The sequence below is a fragment of the Pelophylax lessonae genome (assembly GCF_965119305.1).
Source record: "Pelophylax lessonae genome assembly, chromosome: 3".
Lineage (NCBI taxonomy): Eukaryota > Metazoa > Chordata > Amphibia > Anura > Ranidae > Pelophylax > Pelophylax lessonae.
Window position 1 is genome coordinate 49,563,378 of NC_138770.1, and position 23,751 is coordinate 49,587,128.

At 51.5% G+C, this 23,751-nt stretch overlaps 2 protein-coding genes across 2 annotated transcripts in view; both read left to right on the top strand.

Moving 5' to 3' along the window:
• The window catches only part of LOC309550900 (3-galactosyl-N-acetylglucosaminide 4-alpha-L-fucosyltransferase FUT3-like), a 1,045,386-nt gene that overhangs the window by 865,126 nt on the left and 156,509 nt on the right, over positions 1 to 23,751 (top strand). The gene's annotated exons all lie outside the window — the stretch shown is intronic.
• Positions 8,500 to 10,280, top strand: LOC309549388 (tripartite motif-containing protein 75-like). Its single transcript, XM_082249633.1, has one exon. It carries the CDS (start codon positions 8,501 to 8,503, stop codon positions 10,106 to 10,108), a length of 1,608 nt encoding a protein of 535 aa, XP_082105759.1. The 5' UTR covers position 8,500; the 3' UTR covers positions 10,109 to 10,280.

Sequence of the window (23,751 nt, forward strand, 5' to 3'; positions counted from 1 at the left end):
CTCTTCTCCTCAGACCACCCTACACCTCATCTCTCCTCCTCAGACCACACCACATGTTCCTTCTCCTCCTCAGACCACCCCATACCTCCCTTCTCCACAGACCATCCCGCACCTCATCTATCCTCCTCAGACCACGACAACTCCCTTCTCCTCCTCAGACCACCCCACACCTGATCTCTCCTCCTCAGACCACCCCACACCTCCATTCTTCTCCTCAGACCACCCACACCTCCCTTCTCCTCCTCAGACCACCTTGCACCTCTCTTGTCCTCCTCAGACCACCCCACACATCATCTCTCCTCCTCAGACCACCGACACCTCCATTCTCTTCCTCAGACCACCCCACACCTGATCTCTCCTCCTCAGACCACCCCACACCTCCATTCTCCTCCTCAGACCACCCCGCACCTCCCTTATCTTCTTTGGACCACCCCACATCTCATCTCTCCACCTCAGACCACCCCTCTCCTCCCTTTTCCTCCTCAGACCACCCCGCACACCTCATCTCTCCTCCTCAGACTATCCCACACTTCCCCTTTCCTCCTCAGACCGCCCCACACCTCTCTTCTTCTCCCCAGACCACCCCACACCTCCCTTCTGCTCCTTAGACCACTTCATACCTCCCTTCTCCTCCTCAGACCACCCCAAACCTCATCTCCCTTCCTCAGATCACCCCACACCTCATCTCTCCTCCTCAGGTTACTTCACACCTCCCTTCTCCTCCTCAGACCACCCGACACTTCCCTTCTCCTCCTTAGACCTTCCCAAGCCTCCCTTCTCTTATTCAGACTACCCCTCTCTCCTCCTCAGTCTACCCCACACCTCATCTCTCCTCCTCAGACCCCCCCCCCCCCACATCTCATCTCTTCTCAAACCCCCCCCCCCACATCTCATCTCTCCTCAGATTACCCACCACACTTCATCTTTCCTCCTCAAACCATTCCACGCCTCCCTCTCTTCTTCAGACCATGGCACACCTCCCTTCTGCTCCTCAGACCACCCCAGACCTCCCTTCTCCACCTCAAACCACCCCAAACCTCCCTTCTCTTCCTCAGACCACCCCACAACTCATCTTTCCTCCTCAGACCACTCCGCCCCCAACCCACACACACACACCTCATCTCTCCTCCTCAGATCATCCTACATCTCCCCTCTCCTCCTCAGACCACCCACACCTCCCTTCTGCTCCTCAGGCCACCCCACACCTCCCTTCTGCTACTCAGACCACTCACACCTCCCTTCTCCTCCTCAGACCACCCCACATCTCATCTCTTCTCTACAGACCACCCCACACCTCATCTCTCCTCCTCAGACCACACCACATATTCTTTCTCCTCCTCAGACCACCCCATACCTCCCTTCTCCACAGACCATCCCAAACCTCATCTCTCCTCCTCAGACCACCCCACACCTCCATTCTCCTCCTTTGACCACCCACACCTCCCTTCTCCACCTCAAACCACCCCAAACCTCCCTTCTCCTCCTCAGACCACTCCACAACTCATCTATCCTCCTCAGACCACTCCGCCCCCAACCCACACACACACCTCATCTCTCCTCCTCAGATCATCCCACAACTCCCCTCTCCTCCTCAGACCACCCACACCTCCCTTCTGCTCCTCAGGCCACCCTACACCTCCCTTCTGCTGCTCAGACCACCCACACCTCCCTTCTCCCCCTCAGACCACCCCACATCTCATCTCTTCTCCTCAGACCACACCACATGTTCCTTCTCCTCCTCAGACCACCCCATACCTCCCTTCTCCACAGAACATCCCAAACCTCATCTCTCCTCCTCAGACCACCCCACACCTCCATTCTCCTCCTCTGACCACCCACACCTCCCTTCTCCTCCTCAGACCACCTTGCTCCTCTCTTGTCCTCCTCAGACCACCCCACACATCATCTCTCCTCCTCAGACCACCGACACCTCCATTCTCCTCCTCAGACCACCCCACACCTGATCTCTCCTCCTCAGACCACCCCACACCTCCATTCTCCTCCTCAGACCACCCCGCACCTCCCTTATCTTCTTTGGACCACCCCACATCTCATCTCTCCACCTCAGACCACCCCTCTCCTCCCTTCTCCTCCTCAGACCACCCCCCACACCTCATCTCTCCTCCTCAGACTATCCCACACTTCTCCTTTCCTCCTCAGACCGCCCCACACCTCTCTTCTTCTCCCCAGACCACCCCACACCTCCCTTCTGCTCCTCAGACCACTTCATACCTCCCTTCTCCTCCTCAGACCACCCCAAACCTCATCTCCCTTCCTCAGATCACCCCTCACATCATCTCTCCTCCTCAGATTACCTCACACCTCCCTTCTCCTCCTCAGACCACCAGACACCTCCCTTCTCCTCCTTAGACCTTCCCAAGCCTCCCTTCTCTTATTCAGACAACCCCTCTCTCCTCCTCAGTCTACCCCACACCTCATCTCTCCTCCTCAGACCCCCCCCCACATCTCATCTCTTCTCAGACCCCCCCCCCCACATCTCATCTCTCCTCAGATTACCCACCACACTTCATCTTTCCTCCTCAAACCATTCCACGCCTCCCTCTCTTCTTCAGACCATGGCACACCTCCCTTCTGCTCCTCAGACCACCCCAGACCTCCCTTCTCCACCTCAAACCACCCCAAACCTCCCTTCTCTTCCTCAGACCACCCCACAACTCATCTATCCTCCTCAGACCACTCCGCCCCCAACCCACACACACACCTCATCTCTCCTCCTCAGATCATCCCACAACTCCCCTCTCCTCCTCAGACCACCCACACCTCCCTTCTGCTCCTCAGGCCACCCTACACCTCCCTTCTGCTGCTCAGACCACCCACACCTCCCTTCTCCCCCTCAGACCACCCCACATCTCATCTCTTCTCCTCAGACCACACCACATGTTCCTTCTCCTCCTCAGACCACCCCATACCTCCCTTCTCCACAGAACATCCCAAACCTCATCTCTCCTCCTCAGACCACCCCACACCTCCATTCTCCTCCTCTGACCACCCACACCTCCCTTCTCCTCCTCAGACCACCTTGCTCCTCTCTTGTCCTCCTCAGACCACCCCACACATCATCTCTCCTCCTCAGACCACCGACACCTCCATTCTCCTCCTCAGACCACCCCACACCTGATCTCTCCTCCTCAGACCACCCCACACCTCCATTCTCCTCCTCAGACCACCCCGCACCTCCCTTATCTTCTTTGGACCACCCCACATCTCATCTCTCCACCTCAGACCACCCCTCTCCTCCCTTCTCCTCCTCAGACCACCCCCCACACCTCATCTCTCCTCCTCAGACTATCCCACACTTCTCCTTTCCTCCTCAGACCGCCCCACACCTCTCTTCTTCTCCCCAGACCACCCCACACCTCCCTTCTGCTCCTCAGACCACTTCATACCTCCCTTCTCCTCCTCAGACCACCCCAAACCTCATCTCCCTTCCTCAGATCACCCCTCACATCATCTCTCCTCCTCAGATTACCTCACACCTCCCTTCTCCTCCTCAGACCACCAGACACCTCCCTTCTCCTCCTTAGACCTTCCCAAGCCTCCCTTCTCTTATTCAGACAACCCCTCTCTCCTCCTCAGTCTACCCCACACCTCATCTCTCCTCCTCAGACCCCCCCCCACATCTCATCTCTTCTCAGACCCCCCCCCCCACATCTCATCTCTCCTCAGATTACCCACCACACTTCATCTTTCCTCCTCAAACCATTCCACGCCTCCCTCTCTTCTTCAGACCATGGCACACCTCCCTTCTGCTCCTCAGACCACCCCAGACCTCCCTTCTCCACCTCAAACCACCCCAAACCTCCCTTCTCTTCCTCAGACCACCCCACAACTCATCTATCCTCCTCAGACCACTCCGCCCCCAACCCACACACACACCTAATCTCTCCTCCTCAGATCATCCCACATCTCCCCTCCTCTCCTCAGACCACCCACACCTCCCTTCTGCTCCTCAGGCCACCCCACTCCTCCCTTCTGCTCCTCAGACCACTCACACCTCCCTTCTCCTCCTCAGACCACCCACACCTCCCTTCTGCTCCTCAGGCCACCCCACACCTCCCTTCTGCTCCTCAGACCACTCACACCTCCCTTCTCCTCCTCAGACCACCCCAAATCTCATCTCTTCTCCTCAGACCACCCCACACCTCATCTCTCCTCCTCAGACCACACCACATGTTCTTTCTCCTCCTCAGACCACCCCATACCTCCCTACTCCACAGACCATCCCAAACCTCATCTCTCCTCCTCAGACCACGCCACACCTCCATTCTCCTCCTCTGAACACCCACACCTCCCTTCTCCACCTCAAACCACCCCAAACCTCCCTTCTCTTCCTCAGACCACCCCACAACTCATCTATCCTCCTCAGACCACTCCGCCCCCAACCCACACACACACCTCATCTCTCCTCCACAGATCATCCCACATCTCCCCTCTCCTCCTCAGACCACCCACACCTCCCTTCTGCTCCTCAGGCCACCCCACACCTCCCTTCTGCTCCTCAGACCACCCACACCTCCCTTCTCCCCCTCAGACCACCCCACATCTCATCTCTCCTCCTCAGACCACTCCACACCTCCATTCTCCTCCTCTGACCACCCACACCTCCCTTCTCCTCCTCAGACCACCTTGCTCCTCTCTTGTCCTCCTCAGACCACCCCACACATCATCTCTCCTCCTCAGACCACCGACACCTCCATTCTCCTTCTCAGACCACCCCACACCTGATCTCTCCTCCTCAGACCACCCCACACCTCCATTCTCCTCCTCAGACCACCCCGCACCTCCCTTATCTTCTTTGGACCACCCCACATCTCATCTCTCCACCTCAGACCACCCCTCTCCTCCCTTCTCCTCCTCAGACCACCCCCCACACCTCATCTCTCCTCCTCAGACTATCCCACACTTCTCCTTTCCTCCTCAGACCGCCCCACACCTCTCTTCTTCTCCTCAGACCACCCCACACCTCCCTTCTGCTCCTCAGACCACTTCATACCTCCCTTCTCCTCCTCAGACCACCCCAAACCTCATCTCCCTTCCTCAGATCACCCCTAACCTCATCTCTCCTCCTCAGATTACCTCACACCTCCCTTCTCCTCCTCTGACCACCAGACACCTCCCTTCTCCTCCATAGACCTTCCCAAGCCTCCCTTCTCTTATTCAGACAACCCCTCTCTCCTCCTCAGTCTACCCCCCCACACCTCATCTCTCTTCCTCAGACCCCCCCCCCACATCTCATCTCTTCTCAGACCCCCCCCACATCTCATCTCTCCTCAGATTACCCACCACACTTCATCTTTCCTCCTCAAACCATTCCACGCCTCCCTCTCTTCTTCAGACCATGGCACACCTCCCTTCTGCTCCTCAGACCACCCCAGACCTCCCTTCTCCACCTCAAACCACCCCAAACCTCCCTTCTCTTCCTCAGACCACCCCACAACTCATCTATTCTCCTCAGACCACTCCGCTCCCAACCCACACACACACCTCATCTCTCCTCCTCAGATCATCCCACATCTCCCCTCTCCTCCTCAGACCACCCACACCTCCCTTCTGCTCCTCAGGCCACCCCACACCTCCCTTCTGCTCCTCAGACCACCCACACCTCCCTTCTCCTCCTCAGAACACCCCACATCTCATCTCTTCTCCTCAGACCACCCCACACCTCATCTCTCCTCAGACCACACCACATGTTCCTTCTCCTCCTCAGACCACCCCATACCTTCCTTCTCCACAGACCATCCCACACCTCATCTCTCCTCCTCAGACCACCGACAACTCTCTGCTCCTCCTCAGACCACCCTACACCTGATCTCTCCTCCTCAGACCACCCCACACCTCCATTCTCCTCCTCAGACCACCCACACCTCCCTTCTCCTCCTCAGACCACCTTGCACCTCTCTTGTCCTCCCCAGACCACCCCACACATCATCTCTCCTCCTCAGACCACCGACACCTCCATTCTCCTCCTCAGACCACCCCACACCTGATCTCTCCTCCTCAGACCACCCCGCACCTCCCTTATCTTCTTTTGACCACCCCACATCTTATCTCTCCACCTCAGACCACCCCACTCCTCCCTTCTCCTCCTCAGACCACCCCACATCTCATCTCTTCTCCTCAGACCACCCCACACCTCATCTCTCCTCAAACCACACCACATGTTCCTTCTCCTCCTCAGACCACCCCATACCTCCCTTCTCCACAGACCATCCCACACCTCATCTCTCCTCCTCAGACCACCGACAACTCCCTTCTCCTCCTCAGACCACCCCACACCTCCATTCTCCTCCTCAGACCACCCACACCTCCCTTCTCCTCCTCAGACCACCTTGCACCTCTCTTGTCCTCCTCAGACCACCCCACACATCATCTCTCCTCCTCAGACCACCGACACCTCCATTCTCCTCCTCAGACCACCCCACACCTGATCTCTCCTCCTCAGACCACCCCACACCTCCCTTATCTTCTTTGGACCACCCCACATCTCATCTCTCCACCATCCCACACTTCCCCTTTCCTCCTCAGACCGCCCCACACCCCTCTTCTTCTCCCCAGACCACCCCACACCTCCCTTCTGCTCCTCAGACCACTTCATACCTCCCTTCTCCTCCTGAGACCACCCCAAACCTCTTCTCCCTTCCTCAGATCACCCCACACCTCATCTCTCCTCCTCAGATTACCTCACACCTCCCTTCTCCTCCTCAGACCACCCGACACCTCCCTTCTCCTCCTTAGACCTTCCCAAGCCTCCCTTCTCTTATTCAGACAACCCCTCTCTCCTCCTCAGTCTACCCCACACCTCATCTCTCCTCCTCAGACCCCATGCCCAACATCTCATCTCTTCTCAGACCCCCCCCCCCCCACATCTCATTTCTCCTCAGATTACCCACCACACTTCATCTTTCTTCCTCAAACCATTCCACGCCTCCCTCTCTTCTTTAGACCATGGCACACCTCCCTTCTGCTCCTCAGACCACCCCAGACCTCCCTTCTCCACCTCAAACCACTCCAAACCTCCCTTCTCTTCCTCAGACCACCCCACAACTCATCTATCCTCCTCAGACCACTCCGCCCCCAACTCACACACACACCTCATCTCTCCTCCTCAGATCATCCCACATCTCCCCTCTCCTCCTCAGACCACCCACACCTCCCTTCTGCTCCTCAGGCCACCCCACACCTCCCTTCTGCTCCTCAGACCACCCACACCTCCCTTCTCCTCCTCAGACCACCCCACATCTCATCTCTCCTCCTCACACCACCCCATACCTCCCTTCTCCACAGACCATCCCACACCTCATCTCTCCTCCTCAGACCACTGACACCTCCCTTCTCCTCCTCAGACCACCCCACACCTCATCTCTCCTCTTTAGATCACCCCACACCTCATCTCTCCTCCTCAGTCCACCCTACACCTCTATTCTCCTCCTCAGACCACTTCATACCTCCCTTCTCCTCCTTGGACCACCCCATACCTCCCTTCTCAACAGACCATCCCACACCTCATCTCTCCTCCTCAGACCACTGACACTTCCCTTCTCCTCCTCAGACCACCCCACACCTCATCTCTCCTCTTTAGACCACCCCACACCTCATCTTTCCTCCTCAGTCCACCCTACACCTCCATTCTCCTCCTCAGACCACCCACACCACCCTTCTCCTCCTCAGACCATCCCATATCTCCTCCTCAGACTACCCCACACCCCCCTTCTTCTCCTCAGACTACCCCACATCTGATCTCTCCTCCTCAGACCACCCCACACCTCCCTTATCTTCTTTGGACCACCCCACATGTCATCTCTCCTCCTCAGACCACCCCCCCTCCAAACACACCTCGTCTCTCCTCCTTAGACCACCTCACACCATCCCTCTCTGCCTCAGACCACCCTACACCTGCCTTCTCCTCTTCAGACCCCGCCACGCCTCTTTTATCCTCCTCCTCAGATCCCACCCCACCTCATCTCTCATCCTTAGACCACCCCACACCTTCCTTCTCCTCCTCAGACTACCTCACACCTCCATTCTTCTCCTCAGACCCCACCACACCTCATCTCTCCTCCTCAGACCACCTCCACACCTTCCTTTTCCTCCTCAGACCACCCCACATTTCATTTTCCCCCCTGAGACCCCCCTCCCCCCAACCTGGTACCAGAGGTCAGGGGGACCCTTCGCGGTTTCCTGCCCTGGAGCCCTGAAAGTTTTAGTTACTCCTGTTCTCTCTTCTTCTCTTATAATCCAGTAAACCCTCCTCTGACCCCTCCAACTGCCTCCTTCATACTCCTTCCCTCTGACTCACTCCCTTTGAGACACATCTACTTAGTTTTGTTTCTCTCTTCTTCTCTTCTATTGCAGTAAATCCTCCTCTGACCCTCTCCCCCTGACTCCCATCTTCTGTCCCCCTCCCTCTGACTCCTTTCTTCTGTCTTCCTCTCTCTGACACACATTTAATTAGTTTAATTTCTCTTTTCTGCAGTCAGCAATGGCTTTCTCTGATGCAAGGAAGGAGCTGGACTGTTCCATCTGTCTGAACATTTATACCAATCCTGTGACACTGAGATGTGGACACAACTTCTGCCAGGACTGTATAGAGAGTTTTCTGGATAGACAGGGGAGATCTGGAGTTTATTGCTGTCCTGAATGCAGAGAAGATTTCCAGGTGCGGCCTGAACTTAGCAGGAACATAACACTGCGCAACATAGTGGAGAGTTTCCGATGTAACGAGCCAGAGAAGAAGGAGGAGAACAAGGAGAGCCAGATCTTCTGTACGTACTGTATTCACTCTCCTGTACCCGCTGTTAAATCTTGTCTGCATTGTGAAGCTTCTCTGTGTGATGACCATCTAAGAATCCACAGCAAGTCATCCCAACATGTCCTATCTGACCTCACCACTCCCCAGAAGAACAGGAAATGCTTCATCCATGAGAAGATCCTGGAGTATTACTGCACCGAGGACTCAGCTTGTCTCTGTGGGTCCTGCAGGCTACATGGAGACCATCAGCAGCACCAGGTGGAGGCTCTGGAGGAGGCCTTTGAGAAGAGGAAGGAGAACCTGACCAATGCTTTGCAGAAGTTGGTGAAAAAGAGAGAGGAGATGGAGGAAAGCATCAAGAGTCTGCAGAAGTACAAAAGAAAAGTACAAGACAGTGCAGACCTTGTAACCAAGAGAATCACCGCCATATTCAAAGACATCAGAAGACAACTGGACATCCTGGAGAGAGGAGTCCTTATTAAGATATCCAGGCAGGCCGAGAAAGTCTCATTCCCAGCCTCTGATTTAATTCAGGATCTGGAGATAAAGAAGAATGATCTGTCCAGGAAGATGCGTCACATCGAGGAGATATGTAACATGACCGATCCACTGACTTTCCTACTGGAATCAGACACAGGTGACTTGTGTGATCCTGAGGATGGAGATGACAAGGACAAAAAGAGATGTGATAAACTTCTTCATGTTGGGGGAGATCTGATTGCATCTGAGATCTTGCCTCTATTACATACAGGATTATTTGATATAGTAACAGGGGTAAATAAAGGGATAAACATACCAGAACCTGCAGAAATAACACTGGATGAAGACACGGCTCATAATAATGTATATATTTTAGATGACGGGAAGACCGCACGCAGGATACCCAGAAACCTAAATCGCCCTCAATTACCAAACAGATTTATGATATCTCCCCAGGTCTTAAGCAGTCAGAGTTTCTCCTCAGGGAGGCATTACTGGGATGTGGATGTTGGGGGATCATCACACTGGGGAGTTGGGATGTGTTTCCCCAGTATAGACAAGGCACAATACTATGCAGACCTTGGAAATAATCCCTTGTCCTGGTGTGTGGAGAGGAACGCTAATCAGTTGTTAGTGAAGCATGGCTACAACTCTGCAACTGCTTTAGCTGGTAATATCTCAGTAACCAAAGTCAGAATAAATCTGGATTATGAGGCTGGGCAGATCTCATTTTATGAGTTGGGTATCCCGATCCGACACCTCCACACTTTCACTGCCACTTTCAATGAACCCCTCCATGCTGCATTGCATCTAGGCGAAGGTTGTATAAAGATATGTAGAGGGAATCAGGAGGTTTGACACATTTACCCCAAAATTGGCAACATCACTGGCATTCTAATTGGTGGACCAAGGATCATATATAATCCATACATATGGATTACATATGATCTTAGGTCCACCTAGTGTTCACCTTCTCCTACTGGCAGATGCTGTGGTCACTGACAACTCCGATTTTGGACAACAGCTCCCAGCATGCCTTTAGAACATATCAATAATGTAGCTGCGCTGCTAGTGATGTATGTTAATACACATATAAAAATTGAAATAAAGATTTGTCAATACAGCATATGTTTACAACTTATGGCAGGAAGTTGCAGACCCATATGCATACAGTGTGATACAATAACGTGAAAAATAATGTACACATATCTAAAATGTAAGAAAAAGAAAACGTCCAGAAAACAGTGAAAATTGGATGTGAAAGAAAGTTGAAGTCCTCCACCAAAATTCAATCAATCTTCCTCCGCAGTGTGTTAGTGCCAAAGACAAGCTATTGCGCTTACCAGATGGGATATAAGATATAGCCTTTCAAGGATTTCTCAAAGGGTCCAGATCTCAAACCAGCTCAGTTGGACAACCCACAAGACTCCACACTGTGCAAAACAGGACGCTAGGAACCGTGGCTTTCCAGGGCAGCTCAGACAGCAATTTCCCCCGCAGTATCACCATACAAAAACAAGGGCCACCATGGTGAAGTACGTAGCAAAAAACATTTTATTATGCACACAGATAAAAACTCACATTTAGTTGAACATAAAACAGCGCTGTAACCGGCAGAATGCAAAGGACACCGCCGTTCGACTTCCGGGTATCACGTGGTGACGTCAGCACGCCTTCCCGACGCGTTTCGTCAAAGATGACGTCTTCCTGGGGACGTCATCTATGATCTTGTGGGTTGTCCATCTGAGCTGGTTTGAGATCTGGACCCTTTGAGAAATCCTTGAAAGGCTATATCTTATATCCCATCTGGTAAGCACAATAGCTTGTCTTTGGCACTAACACATTGCGGAGGAAGATTGATTGAATTTTGGTGGAGGACTTCAACTTTCTTTCACATCCAATTTTCACTGTTTTCTGGACTTTCACTTTTTCTTACATTTTAGATATATGTGTACATTATTTTTCACGTTATTGTATCACACTTTATGCATATGGGTCTGCAACTTCCTGCCATAAGTTGTAAACATATGCTGTATTGACAAATCTTTATTTCAATTTTTATATGTGTATTAACATACATCACTAGCAGCACAGCTAAATTATTGATATTTGCATTTTTGGTGTTTCCCACTTCTAGCTGCAGCTTTTTGGGTTATTTTTGTGTTCTAGCGTGGTTATTTTTGTTTATGCCTCAGAACATGGCTGCACAAATCTTATCAAGCAGTGCAACATGGGTTTATTAGAAGAAAACTCAATTTTTAAATAATCAGATAGTCAAGACAACCGATACATACTCCATATAATTATCTAATGGAATGAAGATTGAATGGAGAACCTAGGACTGCCTTTATCTAAAATCCCAACTGTCTCTTCCTTGTGGTTATGGCAACAGCATTGTGTTAATGGACAGAATTATACAGAACTCTCATACTAGTTCTTTTTAAAGCGAGTTCTGCCTGTTTTTGTGTTTATTACAAGTCAGCAGCTACAAAAAGTGTAGCTGCTGACTTTTAATAAACACACACTTACCTGTCCCATGGTCCAGCGATGTGGCCGGCGGGAGCCTCCGTTCTCTCCCTCTTCTCCCCGCGGTGCCGGCATGTGTGATCACCCGGCTGTGAAGCCGCAAGCTGTCACATTGCGCGAGTCACGCTGCGTGTCCCGTAACGTGTCCCAGAGGATTGCAGGGAGGGAGGGGGAGAGGAGAACTTTCCCCCGAGCCGCCTAGGTGGCCCAAGCGTAAGTGGGAGCAGGTACCTGTCAAATCTAGGAACCCGCTCCTCCCCCCCAAAAAAAATGACATGCCAAATGTGGCAGGTGAGGGGGTCAGGAGCACTTAAAGCAGAAGTTATACCTTTGGGGAACTCCCCTTTAACTTGCTCACTGCTTTTCCAGAAGCTTGCACAGAGCATGGAGATTCAATGGCAGACAACCCCTGCAGTGTTTTACCATTGATGCTCCTTCTCCGATGGAATAACTGCAATGGCACAGGAGGAGTTACAGTGGCATCACCACTCCTGTCAGCCCAGTTTTGGAAGTGGCAAGGAGAGGAAGAGAGAGCGGGGAGGAGGTGAGATCTGTGCTCTCTCTTCCCCTTCCTGTCAGTATAGCGCTCACATTTTTTAGAAGCCGGCAGCTGTGTTCCCAGGAATACAGGAACTGCACTGAAAGGAGGGAGGAGTGGGGAGAGAGCTCCATTTTAGCTGAAAAGCACACCAATGCACGCGGTTGTAGGGCATTTGACAGCTTTCACCATTCGCCAAAATGTGTCACTTTCGGCAGGCTGATTGCTACATGTCAGGGATTTATTGCCACGGGCAAGAAGCAAAGCATCATGATCACGGTGTGTAAATACCCCCAACCACTGGCTATTGCAGCTTAAGAGGGGGTGGATGGGAGGCGGTAAAAATCCAGCTTAATCACGCATTTTTAGCCCCCCCCCCCCCAACCACACATTTAAACTTAGCCTTAGGGTACTTTCACAGCACCGGCTGCTGTGCGGTGGGATAACAGCTGTGCTGATGCACCAATTGTGGCACATCACATTGTTTACTAAATGGTTTATTCATAGCTAGGTGATCTGACAAACAACCCCTCACTTCTCCCTAATCTGTGCAACTACAGATTCCATTTTGACCGGCACAAGTGCTCTGCAGAGAACACAGCAAGAAGGTCCCACAACATCCTTGCGCATTTCCAGGTCCATCCAAAACCTGATTGACAGATCTGGAGCTGCGCAGTGATTTTGACAAACAGACGACTGCTGGGGGTAAGATCCCCCAAGCTCACACAATGGGGGTGGGGGGGGGTGCAGTTTGGTATCTTTGCCCCAGAGCACTGGATGACCTTGTCCCGGTGTTGGATATTCCAGTGCTGTATCAGGCAGTGTAGGGTGGGATTGTAGTAAGGGAATGTAGCACTGTGCTGTATCAGGCAATGTTGTGTGTGTAGTATTGGATTAAAGTACAGTGCTGTTTTAGGCAGTGTAGGGTGGGGGTGTAGTATTGGATTGTAGTACAATGCTGTATCAGGCAGTGTAGAGTGGGGGGTGTAGTATTGGATTGTAGTACAGTGCTGTATCAGGCAGAGTAGGGTGGAGGATAGGTGTAGTATTGGATTGTAGTACATTGCTGTATCAGGCAGCGTAGGGTGGGGTGTGTGTAGTATTGGATTGTAGTATAGTACTGTATCAGGCAGTGTAGGGTGGAGGTGTGTAGCATTGGATTGTAGTACAGTGCTGTATCAGGCAGTGCAGGATTGGAGGTGTTTATTTTTGCTTCCATATTTATTTGCAAATGTATGCAGCAAAAACGTCTATCCAGAAGGTGTCTCCCAGTAGCCAGCAAATCTCCACCTGATGCGGGCTGCTGGGAAGGTATATAAACCCTCCCCTCGCTTCCGTCACTGGAGTGTTTTAACTGTGTGCCATGTAACTGGTTATCAATGTGCTGCTCCTGACCTTGATCCTGGTTCCTGCTGTGATCCTGTTCCAGTACCGACATCCTGTACCCTGCTACTTCATATCTGCTCTCCTTGTTCCTGAACTTAGTTCTGGTCCCCTTCCAGATCCCTCTTCTTGCAGCTCCTGTCTTATCCTGTTTTATCTGTATTCCCCGTTACGTATATGTGGTATTACAGTTCGGTATTGTGCCCCTTGGTTTACTGTTCCTGCATATTGTCACTTTGCCTTGTATTGTGATTTTGGTGTTGGGTTGGTTTTAATTCATTATTAATAAATCTCACTTTAATCATACACAGTCTGGTTTTGGTTCCTTAAGTACAGGTACCCTGATCTGGTCAGCCCTGCTGTTGTCGGATCCCTACACTCCGTATCTTAACACTCTGTAAGCGGAGTAGGTAAATTGATTATTTCTCTTACGTCCTCCGACAGTCGCCGCCTCTTCATATTCGTCACAATGGGGTTATGACCTTTGCTCCGTAGGAGTAGCTAGGCAACAGAATATGTCAATATTAAGGCTTTTAACATATCCCACCCCCAGGGGGTGGTCCCCTCAGTCAATACCCTCCTACTTCCTGTATCCATACCTCAGTTTCAATGTCTAGCTTGTCAGGAGTAGCTGGATGTTTCTATGCTGGGGCATTTTGTCTCAGCCTTTTCTCTTTTCTTGATTTTATTTGAGTTTTTTTTCTCTCTCTTTACTTAGCTGTTATTTTTGTCAGCATTAGTTAGTTCTTCTGATGAAGAGGATCGTGCGGGCTGGGTCTCGGGCTGACCCCCCTGGTCGCAGGTTGTGGGTCAGTGGCTTCCCAGCCTGCCATCGAGCGTTCAGTCAGGTATTTTTCCTGGCACAATGAACGACCCATCCCTGTTCACTGCAGGGATGCTATGGTGAGGTGGCTACCTCACTGGACGCCTTGCGGTATCGCTCCGCAGTCCTCCTGCGTCCTGGCTGCGACTCTCCCTGTCCCATGTGCAGTGGCTTGATCGCTTGTGCGGGTTCCCCACGCCATTTAGGAGGTAAGTGTATCTGTGTGGGGACCTGTCTGTTTGGGGGGTGTCAGTCTGGGACTGTGTAACCCTGCCCCTGTTCACACTGTTGGACTCCCTATCTGTTTTAGCTGCACTCTGTGGAATGCAAGGAGGGGGGCTATACTGCACTGTCTCTGTGTCAGAATGTGTGCTGTCTTTTACTGTGTGACAGGCTGTGTGCTGCGGGGCATGATGTGGATCATGTTCTGCATACTTTACTATGCTGCATGTGTGCTGGTGTTTCACTGTGGGCGGGAGCGGCGTTTTTGGCGGCGATCGCTCCGGCCTCTTGCTGGCACTGCAGGCGGCCATTTTCTTGTAGCCCTCCATAGGCTTTAATAGAGCGCCCTGTATTGCATCACTTCCTCTTCTCCTGGGCGCACCGATCGAGGCAGCAGCAGCAGCGGTGGTCTCTGCATGTTTTATCCTCTCTGTCCTGAATCCTTGCCTGAGTTTGTGCTTTTCCCTGTGGGGGTCGGCTTGTGCTGGTGTGTGAGTGCGGTGGGCTGCGCTGACCGCGCTTTTAAAGGGGCAGTTACCCTTTATTCCACTGCAAAATTTTTGGGGGCATGGATTCTCAGGAAAGCAAATTTCCTCTCATTTTGGTGGGAGGCCAAGGGGCTGCTATTTCCCCCCCCCCCCCCAGGGGGTGATTTGGCTGCTGTTGTGGCTAACCTTGCTGCTCAGGTGCAAATGCTTGTGGCTGCTCAATCCACTAAACGGCCCAGAGTTTCAATTTCCTCTGATTCCGAGGGTGAGGGTGATGGGGCTGCTATGGCTGGGGTCTCCTTATCGGGTTCCCATTCCTCCCTGGATCTTGTGGGATCAGAAGTGGAGGCCGAGGTGGAAGGGGTTGATAATTCTCCCCCTGGCTCGTCTGAAGAGCTTGCACTCATGGATGAATTGGTTGCTTCTATCAAACAAACACTGCGTTTGCAGGATGATGTCCTCCTGCTGTTTTAGCCTCCTATGGGACGCAGCGGAGACGCAGATCTTCACAGGTTTTTCCTTGCACTGATGATTTTCAGCGCGCTGTTAGTGAACAGTGGCGCAATCTGCGGAAGCCTTTTGCTGTGCCAAGTAGGTTCAAGCTGCGTTATCCTTTCACGCCCGCTACTGATGAACGTTGGTGTGTGCCACCTCCGGTGGATCACGCGGTAGCGGTTTTGAATAAGTCTACTGCGATTCCTGCTGAGGATACGCCGGTGTTCCGGGATGCCACGGACAGGAGGCTGGAGTCTCTTACCCGTCATACTTATTTGGTTACCGGTTCTATGCTCAAAGCTATTTTTGCTTCACTTATGGCAGCTCAGGCTGTCACAAATTGGACGCAGGTGCTTAGGCGCGTCCTGGTGGCTGACTCTGCCCCTCCAGAGACGTTGGCTATGGTGGATCAAATCCATCAGGGTGTCATGTATTTGTGTGATGCGGACTTGGATATAGTACCGTTGGCTGCACGTGTGCACAGTGTGGCGGTGTTGTCACGCCGCCTGATTTGGCTGAAGTGTTGGTCTGTGGACCAGTCTTCGCGCAAGACCTTGGCTAATCTACCCTATAACGGATCTCGCCTTTTTGGCAATTCCTTGGATACACTGATTAAGGGGATCACGGGTGGTAAGAGCACACTCTTGCCCCAATCCCAAAAGGCTAAGGCGGCTCCTGGTAAGAAGACCGCTTCTTTTCGGCCCTCTCAGGGTTCCTTTCGTGCCTTTCGGTCGCACTATAAGGGTAAGCCGTTCAAAGGCCAAGGCTCCCAGAAGAAGCCGTGGACAGGTAAGCAGAAGTCCGGCCAATCCGGATCCGCTGCCCGCAACAGTGCGGCCTGAAGGGGCGCCCTCACCCGGTTCTGGGGTGGGGGGACGCTTGCTCGGTTTTCTTCAACCCTGGCTGGCCCGTGTTCGGGACAGGTGGGTTCAGGAAATCGTTCGATCTGGCTACAAGATCGAATTTCTCTCTCGGCCGGAGAGCAGATTTTTTCCCTCAAATCTTCAACTGTCTCCGGATCTTCACCTGGTGGTGCGGGACCTGCGGGCTCAGGGAGTAGTGGTTCCGGTACCTCATCGGGACAGATTTCGGGGGTTCTATTCCTATCTGTTCACCGTGCCCAGGAAGGAGGGCAAGGTGCGTCCGATTCTGGACTTGAAGGCTCTGAACCGCTTTGTGCGGGTTCGCAAGTTCTGCATGGAATCCCTGCGGTCGGTGGTGGCTGCCCTGTTTCCGGGGGAGTTCATGGCCTCCATCGACTTGAAGGATGCGTATCTTCACATCCCCATTTTCGAGGGTCACCAGAGGTACCTTCGATTCGCCATTGCGGAGGATCATTACCAATTCGTGGAGCTGCCTTTTGGGCTCGCTTCGGCTCCACGGGTGTTCACCAAGGTGCTTGCACCGGTTCTGGCTTTGTTGAGAGCCCAGGGCATTTCTGTCCTGGGGTATCTGGACGACATTCTGGTTCGGTCTGCGACCAACCAGGGTCTGGTGTCAGACCTGTCCGTCACGATGCAGACTCTGCAGGAGTTTGGTTGGACGATAAACTTTCCAAAATCGACGCTGTGCCCGTCGGTTCGTCTTCCCTACCTGGGGATGATTCTGGACTCGGTCCAGGCGAAGGTCTTCCTGCCGGGAGAAAAACTCAGGTCTCTTCAGGAAGAAGTCAGGTCCCTCAGGGACGTTCCGTGCTCGTCCATCCGGACGTGCATGCGCTGTTTGGGATTAATGGTCTCAGCTTTAGAGGCGATTCCCTTCACCCAGTTTCACACGCGGAGTCTCCAAGCGGAGATCCTGTCCAGGTGGGACGGGCGACCGCAATCTCTGGAACTCCAGATTTAATTGAGTCATCGCACCAGAAGGGATCTTCTGTGGTGGCTCCAGTCCCCAACAGTGTCGGGGGGCAAGTTTTTTCGTCCTCTCTCATAGACGGTGGTCACCACGGATGCCAGCCTGTCGGGCTGGGGTGGTGTTCTGGGCGTTCTGTCCGCCCAGGGAACTTGGTCGGTGGAGGAATCCTCCCTTCCGATCAACATTCTGGAACTACGAGCGGTAAATCTCTGCCTTCGACGTTGGACGGACTGGCTGCAGGGCCGTCCGGTTCGGGTGCAGACGGACAATGCCACAGCGGTGGCCTACATCAACCATCAAGGGGGCACCAGGAGTGTCCGGGCGGCTCGGGAGGTGGCCGACATTCTGTCTTGGGCCGAGACACACGTCCCGGAGATAACGGCAGTTCACATTCCGGGGGTGGAGAACTGGCAGGCGGATTATCTGAGTCGCCAGACCCTGGACCAGGGGGAATGGTCACTTCATCCGGATGTCTTCCAGATGTTGTGTGTGAAGTGGGGTCTTCCAGATGTGGACCTGTTCGCGTCTCGTCTGAACAACAAGGTGAAAAGGTTCGTGGCACGGACACGCGATCCTCGGGCAGACGCGTCAGACGCGTTGGTAGCTCCGTGGCATCAGTACCGACTGCTGTACGCATTCCCACCGATTCAACTGCTGTCCAGGTTCCTTCGCAGGTTGAACTCGGAACCGCACACGGTGATTCTTGTGGCACCGGACTGGCCTCGCCGGTCCTGGTACGCAGACCTCGTGAATCTGGCGGTCGACGCCCCGTGGCGTCTGCCTCTTCGAGAAGATCTCCTGTCTCAAGGACCGATATTCCATCCTGCTTTACAGTCGCTGGCTTTGACGGCCTGGCTGTTGAAACCGAGGTCCTGAAGGATAGGGGTCTCTCCCCTGAGGTCATTCACACTTTGATCAACGCGAGGAAGTCTTCCTCGGGGAAGGTCTATTACCGTACTTGGAAGGCCTATTTTGCCTGGTGTGAGTCCAGGGGGCATTCCCCTCGCACGTACTCGGTGTCTAGGGTGTTGTCCTTCCTTCAAACGGGTGTTGACTAGCGTTTGGCGCTGGCTACGATCAAGGGTCAGGTGTCTGCGTTGGCCGTTCTTTTTCAACGTCCTGTGGCATCTAACTCCTTGGTTAGCACTTTTGTCCAAGGGGTGCGACATCTGGTCCCTCCTAGGAGGGAACCCCTACCTCCTTGGGACTTGAATCTTGTTCTGTCCGTGTTACAACATGCTCCCTTTGAACAGATCAGAAAGATCTCGTTGTCCATGTTGTCCAAGAAGGTTGCCTTTTTGGTGGCGATCACTTCGGCTCGCCGGGTGTCGGAGCTGGCAGCTTTGTCCTGCAGGTCTCCGTATCTGGTCGTTCACTTGGATAAGGTGGTCTTGCGACCTAACCCTTCTTTTCTTCCGAAGAGGATTTCGGATTTTCACCTCAATGAGGATATTGTCCTACCTTCGCTCTGCGCGAAGCCCAAGCATCCGAAGGCGGTGGATTTGCACTCCCTGGATGTTGTTCGGGCGATCAGGGTTTACCTGAAATCGACTGAATCTTTTCGCAAGTCGGATTCCTTATTTGTCCTTCCAGAGGGTCCTCGGAAGGGCATGGCGGCGTCGGCTTCTACCATCGCCAAATGGATCAGACAGACCATTGAACAGGCATATGCTTTGAAGGGAAAAGTTCCTCCTATGCCTGTGAAGGCGCACTCTACCAGATCTCTAAGTACGTCTTGGGCCTGTCATCATCGGGCTTCTGTGGCCCAGGTGTGTAAGGCGGCGACTTGGTCGTCCGTTCACACCTTCACGAAGTTCTACAAGGTGGATGTTCAGGCAACGGCTGATGCTTCCTTTGGCCGCAAGGTTCTTAGTGCGGCAGTTCCTTAGGGTCCCTTGTTTTGGGCCCTTGGCTGTTTGGGATATAATTTTATCCCTAGGTTATTTGTTTTTTCCTGGGTTGTTGCTCCTGTTGAGCACCTTTTTTCATGCTGCCCAGCTGGTTTCCTTCCCTTGGTAAGGTTCCTTTCTCTGATGTGGAGACGGCGTTGCCTTAGGCGCGACTGCGTTTCCCACCCCTCATGTTTGCACTGCTTTGGGACGTCCCCATTGTGACGAATATGAAGAGGCGGCGACTGTCGGAGGACGTAAGAGAAAACTGAATTTTTGTAAAATCTTACCTGTAAAATTCCTTTCTCTGAGTCCTCCGACAGTCGCCGCCCCCGCCCCTCTTTTGGGGTTTGGTTGTATACTCTACTGCTATTCCACTGAAACTGAGGTATGGATACAGGAAGTAGGAGGGTATTGACTGAGGGGACCACCCCCTGGGGGTGGGATATGTTAAAAGCCTTAATATTGACATATTCTGTTGCCTAGCTACTCCTACGGAGCAAAGGTCATAACCCCATTGTGACGAATATGAAGAGGCGGCGACTGTCGGAGGACTCAGAGAAAGGAATTTTACAGGTAAGATTTTACAAAAATTCCGTTTTTTGCATTTATTTCTTTTACAAGCTAGATTAGGGCTCCATTCACACCAACATGATTTAGATCCAATTTTATACTCAATGGATCTAGTCACATCAAAAGTCGCACCAAAGTAGTGCAGGCACCTCTTCAAAGTTGCTGCCAACTTAAACAGGTGCCTTTGAAAAGAATGGGGTGCGACTCAAATTCTCATGACAAATCGCACAAGTCTGAATGGATCCTAAGTGTGCTGAGGACCCCCTTTTGCACAGTTGTGTATATCACACCTTTGTTTTGTTTTTTTGCGAGTCAGAGTGACTGCCATGTTTATTGTCATGTAATACTCACTTCTATTATCAGTATAATTGTACCTCCGTGCTTTGGCTGCAAGACCAGTTTATACAAACCTCTAGGGCAGGGAGAGGCAACCTCAGCACTCTGGCTGTTGTGGAATCATGATTCCCATGAGGCATTGCAAGACTGACAACTACAGGCATGACTTCCAGAGGTAGAGGCTTGATAGGATTTGTAAGTTCACCACAGACGGAGTGCTGAGGTTGCCTCGCCCTGCCTTAGGGGGTTGTATTAACTGAGCTTACACACAGTTCAGTTAGAAGCGAGTATTACTTGACAAAAAGTTTGGCAGAGGCTCTGACTGGTTAGCACTAGCAAAAAGGCAAATTGGCAATAATGGCCAGTATGGTGCACTCACTGCCCTGGATAGGGGTCTGATATGGATCATGAGGGACACCCAACATTTTGTTTTTTTAACTCAAGAAAGGCTTTATTGAGAAGGAAAATAAGAAATGCAACAGTTCCAGCACAGATCATTTTGACTAAGGTATTATATATGGCTTGTTCTTAACTACTATACCAATAAAACCACACTTCCAGTAAAATAACACCACAACCGATTGGAGTTAAATTGGCCATCGCAGCCTTTTATTACCCAAAAATATAAATAACAAATAAATAACCTGAACACACAGTGCATAAAATAAAATGGAACCACAAGGTCCTAATAGGCATAAAATCAAAGACAGCACCTGTGTGTCAATTGTCAGGCCTCCACCTGCAAAAACACAGACTCAGAGACAACCCGCAGGTACCTACACCAACTGGGAGCCGTACCTAAGACGGGTCCCTACACCATACATTTTTGTGCCCATATGTACCTAAAAAGGACCTTGCACCCCACCACCGTCACAATAGGCTCCCCGCCACATCCCATAATCTAACTCAAAAATCCCACCAAAGGCAGAGTGGGAGGGTGGGAAGTTATTCCCTGCTTGCTGACCTCCAATTGACTCCCCTTCCCTCAGGAAACAAAACTCCATCCCCTAAGTCTTCTCCCAACCCTGACCATGCCCTCCAGCCAGCTAACCTTCCTGTTTATCCAGACAAAACACTTTTTTCCTTCCTATACCCAAGCCCCTTTAAGCCTTGTCATGACGGCCCTCCATTTATGGCCTTCTGGTTTTACACCGGGCCTCTTTTCCAAAGCCAAAATCAACAGTTCCATGTACATAATCAAGAGCAGACAATGATACATACATACATAACAAAGACCAGCGAGTATAACAGAAAGCATACCAGCAGCACAGTAAATAAAAGATAGTATACATCATAGGTAACTTCCTTAGTCTTCTAGCCACTCGAGTATATTCAGTAGCCATTGGTATACACAATAATCCATCAGGAGTTTATCCATGACTAGGTCTAGCAGGCTTAAGCTCGGGGTGTCCAACCATGGGCCCCAAAGATTATCATACTTACGAGGGCATCCCTTGTGTTGGTATATGTACTTCTCCAACCTGAGTGTTTCTCCCATGCACTGTAACCATTCTTTATGGTAAGGGGCATCAGCAGGGTGCTGATAGGCAAACTAGGCAGCCGCCTAGGGCTCACTGCTGCATAGGGGGCAGAGTCACGGCCGCTGACTTTCCCAGTAGCCTGGCCGAGGAACATGAGGGGCTGAAAAATGCTACTCTACACAGGACTGGGGAGCTGACTTACTCTCCAGAGAAAGCAGCAGCCGTGAAGGACATCCGTCATGGCTGCTGCGGGAGGTCAGCAGTAGCTCATCCTGTGAGAAGGGTGATAGCTGGGGAGCCAGACGAGGCAGGCACAGCTGGGGAGGCGAAGGAGGACAGTGGGGAGGGAACACTAGGGAGCCAAACGAGGCGGGCATGAAGACAGCTGGGGAGGCGGGCATCATCAGGTTTCTGGACATAGGCAAAATTATCCTGCCCCGGTAAGTCTGCTTTAAACCTGTTCCCTGTTGTAGTCACTCATGCCCTAGGCAAGACTAGCGCCAAAATCCCCCTCCCCCGCTTGGCCGAGGCAAGCGGCATTGGAGGTCGGGTGTGTTAGTCTTGCCTAGGGCGCAAAATATTCAAGCTTGGGCATCACGTGATTTTCAATGCGGTAAACTGACTTTCCAGGCTTGAAAAAGGGCTCTATCCATTGCTTCTCTGGTGGGGGCTGGTAACTGGAGGTCATCTAGTATGCCCATATAGGCATGGTTTAGGGTTGAGTGAAATAGAGATTTGAAAAATGGCTCTGACTGTATTCACTACCCCTGCCCAGTAAATGTGCAATTTCGGGCAACGCCACAGTGAATATATTAGTTTGCCATGGTCTCTGAATCATTAATATGATTTGTGTTGAGCTCTAGAGAACCAAAGTTTAAAGTAAATTAGACTATTGTATTGGTGCCAACATCCCTGATTAGAACAAGTAGTAATTTTTGGTTCCTCAGACCAGTGGGTGGGACTTTTAGGCAAATAATTGAGAAGAAAGAGTATTGAAACGTTTTAACGTTTTATCATAAAACAAAGTTTCTCATAAAATAATTTTACATGTACAGAACATGAAATGTAAAGTGCTCGATGGGTGAGAGGCCCATCCGTGATAGTGCACGAAAGAAAAGATGGTGACACTGTTATAATAGGTGACTTTTTTAGAGACGCAGATTCCTGTCATCCATAGATGTTGGATGTGGCAGGATGCGTTTCCCTCCAACGCGTTTCGGCTGAGCCTTTTTCAAGGATTTTCACCGTATCTATGTAAAGATATTTAGTCTTTATTCGTGTCATTTAGAAAGTTTGAGCAATTTAATTATGTAGTTTACAATATTTAGCTTACATTGAGTTTTTTGTGCAGTTACTGGATCTGTTTTGGAGGAGCCCCCTCTTATGTCCCAAAGCAACCACAAGATCCCGAAGGGGAGGAATGGCGGTAACGATTGGGTTCTGAAAGACCACCGAGTTATAAATAGTATGTAGTATATATGAGTATGCAGCCCTTTAGGTTTACAAAGTTTACTCACGGGGTCCAGGTGTAGCTGGTTTTCAAATCATGAATATCCTTGATTATATGGGCTGTCCCTAAAAAGTTTTTTATATAAATATTTGGATTTAGAAAAATATGATCCAAATGTAGGGAAGTTATTTGCGGCTAATGCTAGGATAATGTAGTACCTGTTAGGCGTCTTGTTTATATTGGTCTTTCTGCAGGAAGGAGCACCTACGGTGCTTCTAGGTGGTGGGTTGTCCCGTTCTCTTATCTGGAAGGGGAACAAATGTCATTGTAGCAACCTATGGGATTTGGTGCCAGAATTTCAGTGTAGGCTAATACCAAAGAAATCACCTTTTTTTTGGTTTTGTGTGCTGCAGAAGGATATACTTGTTTTGGCTGCAGAGCCT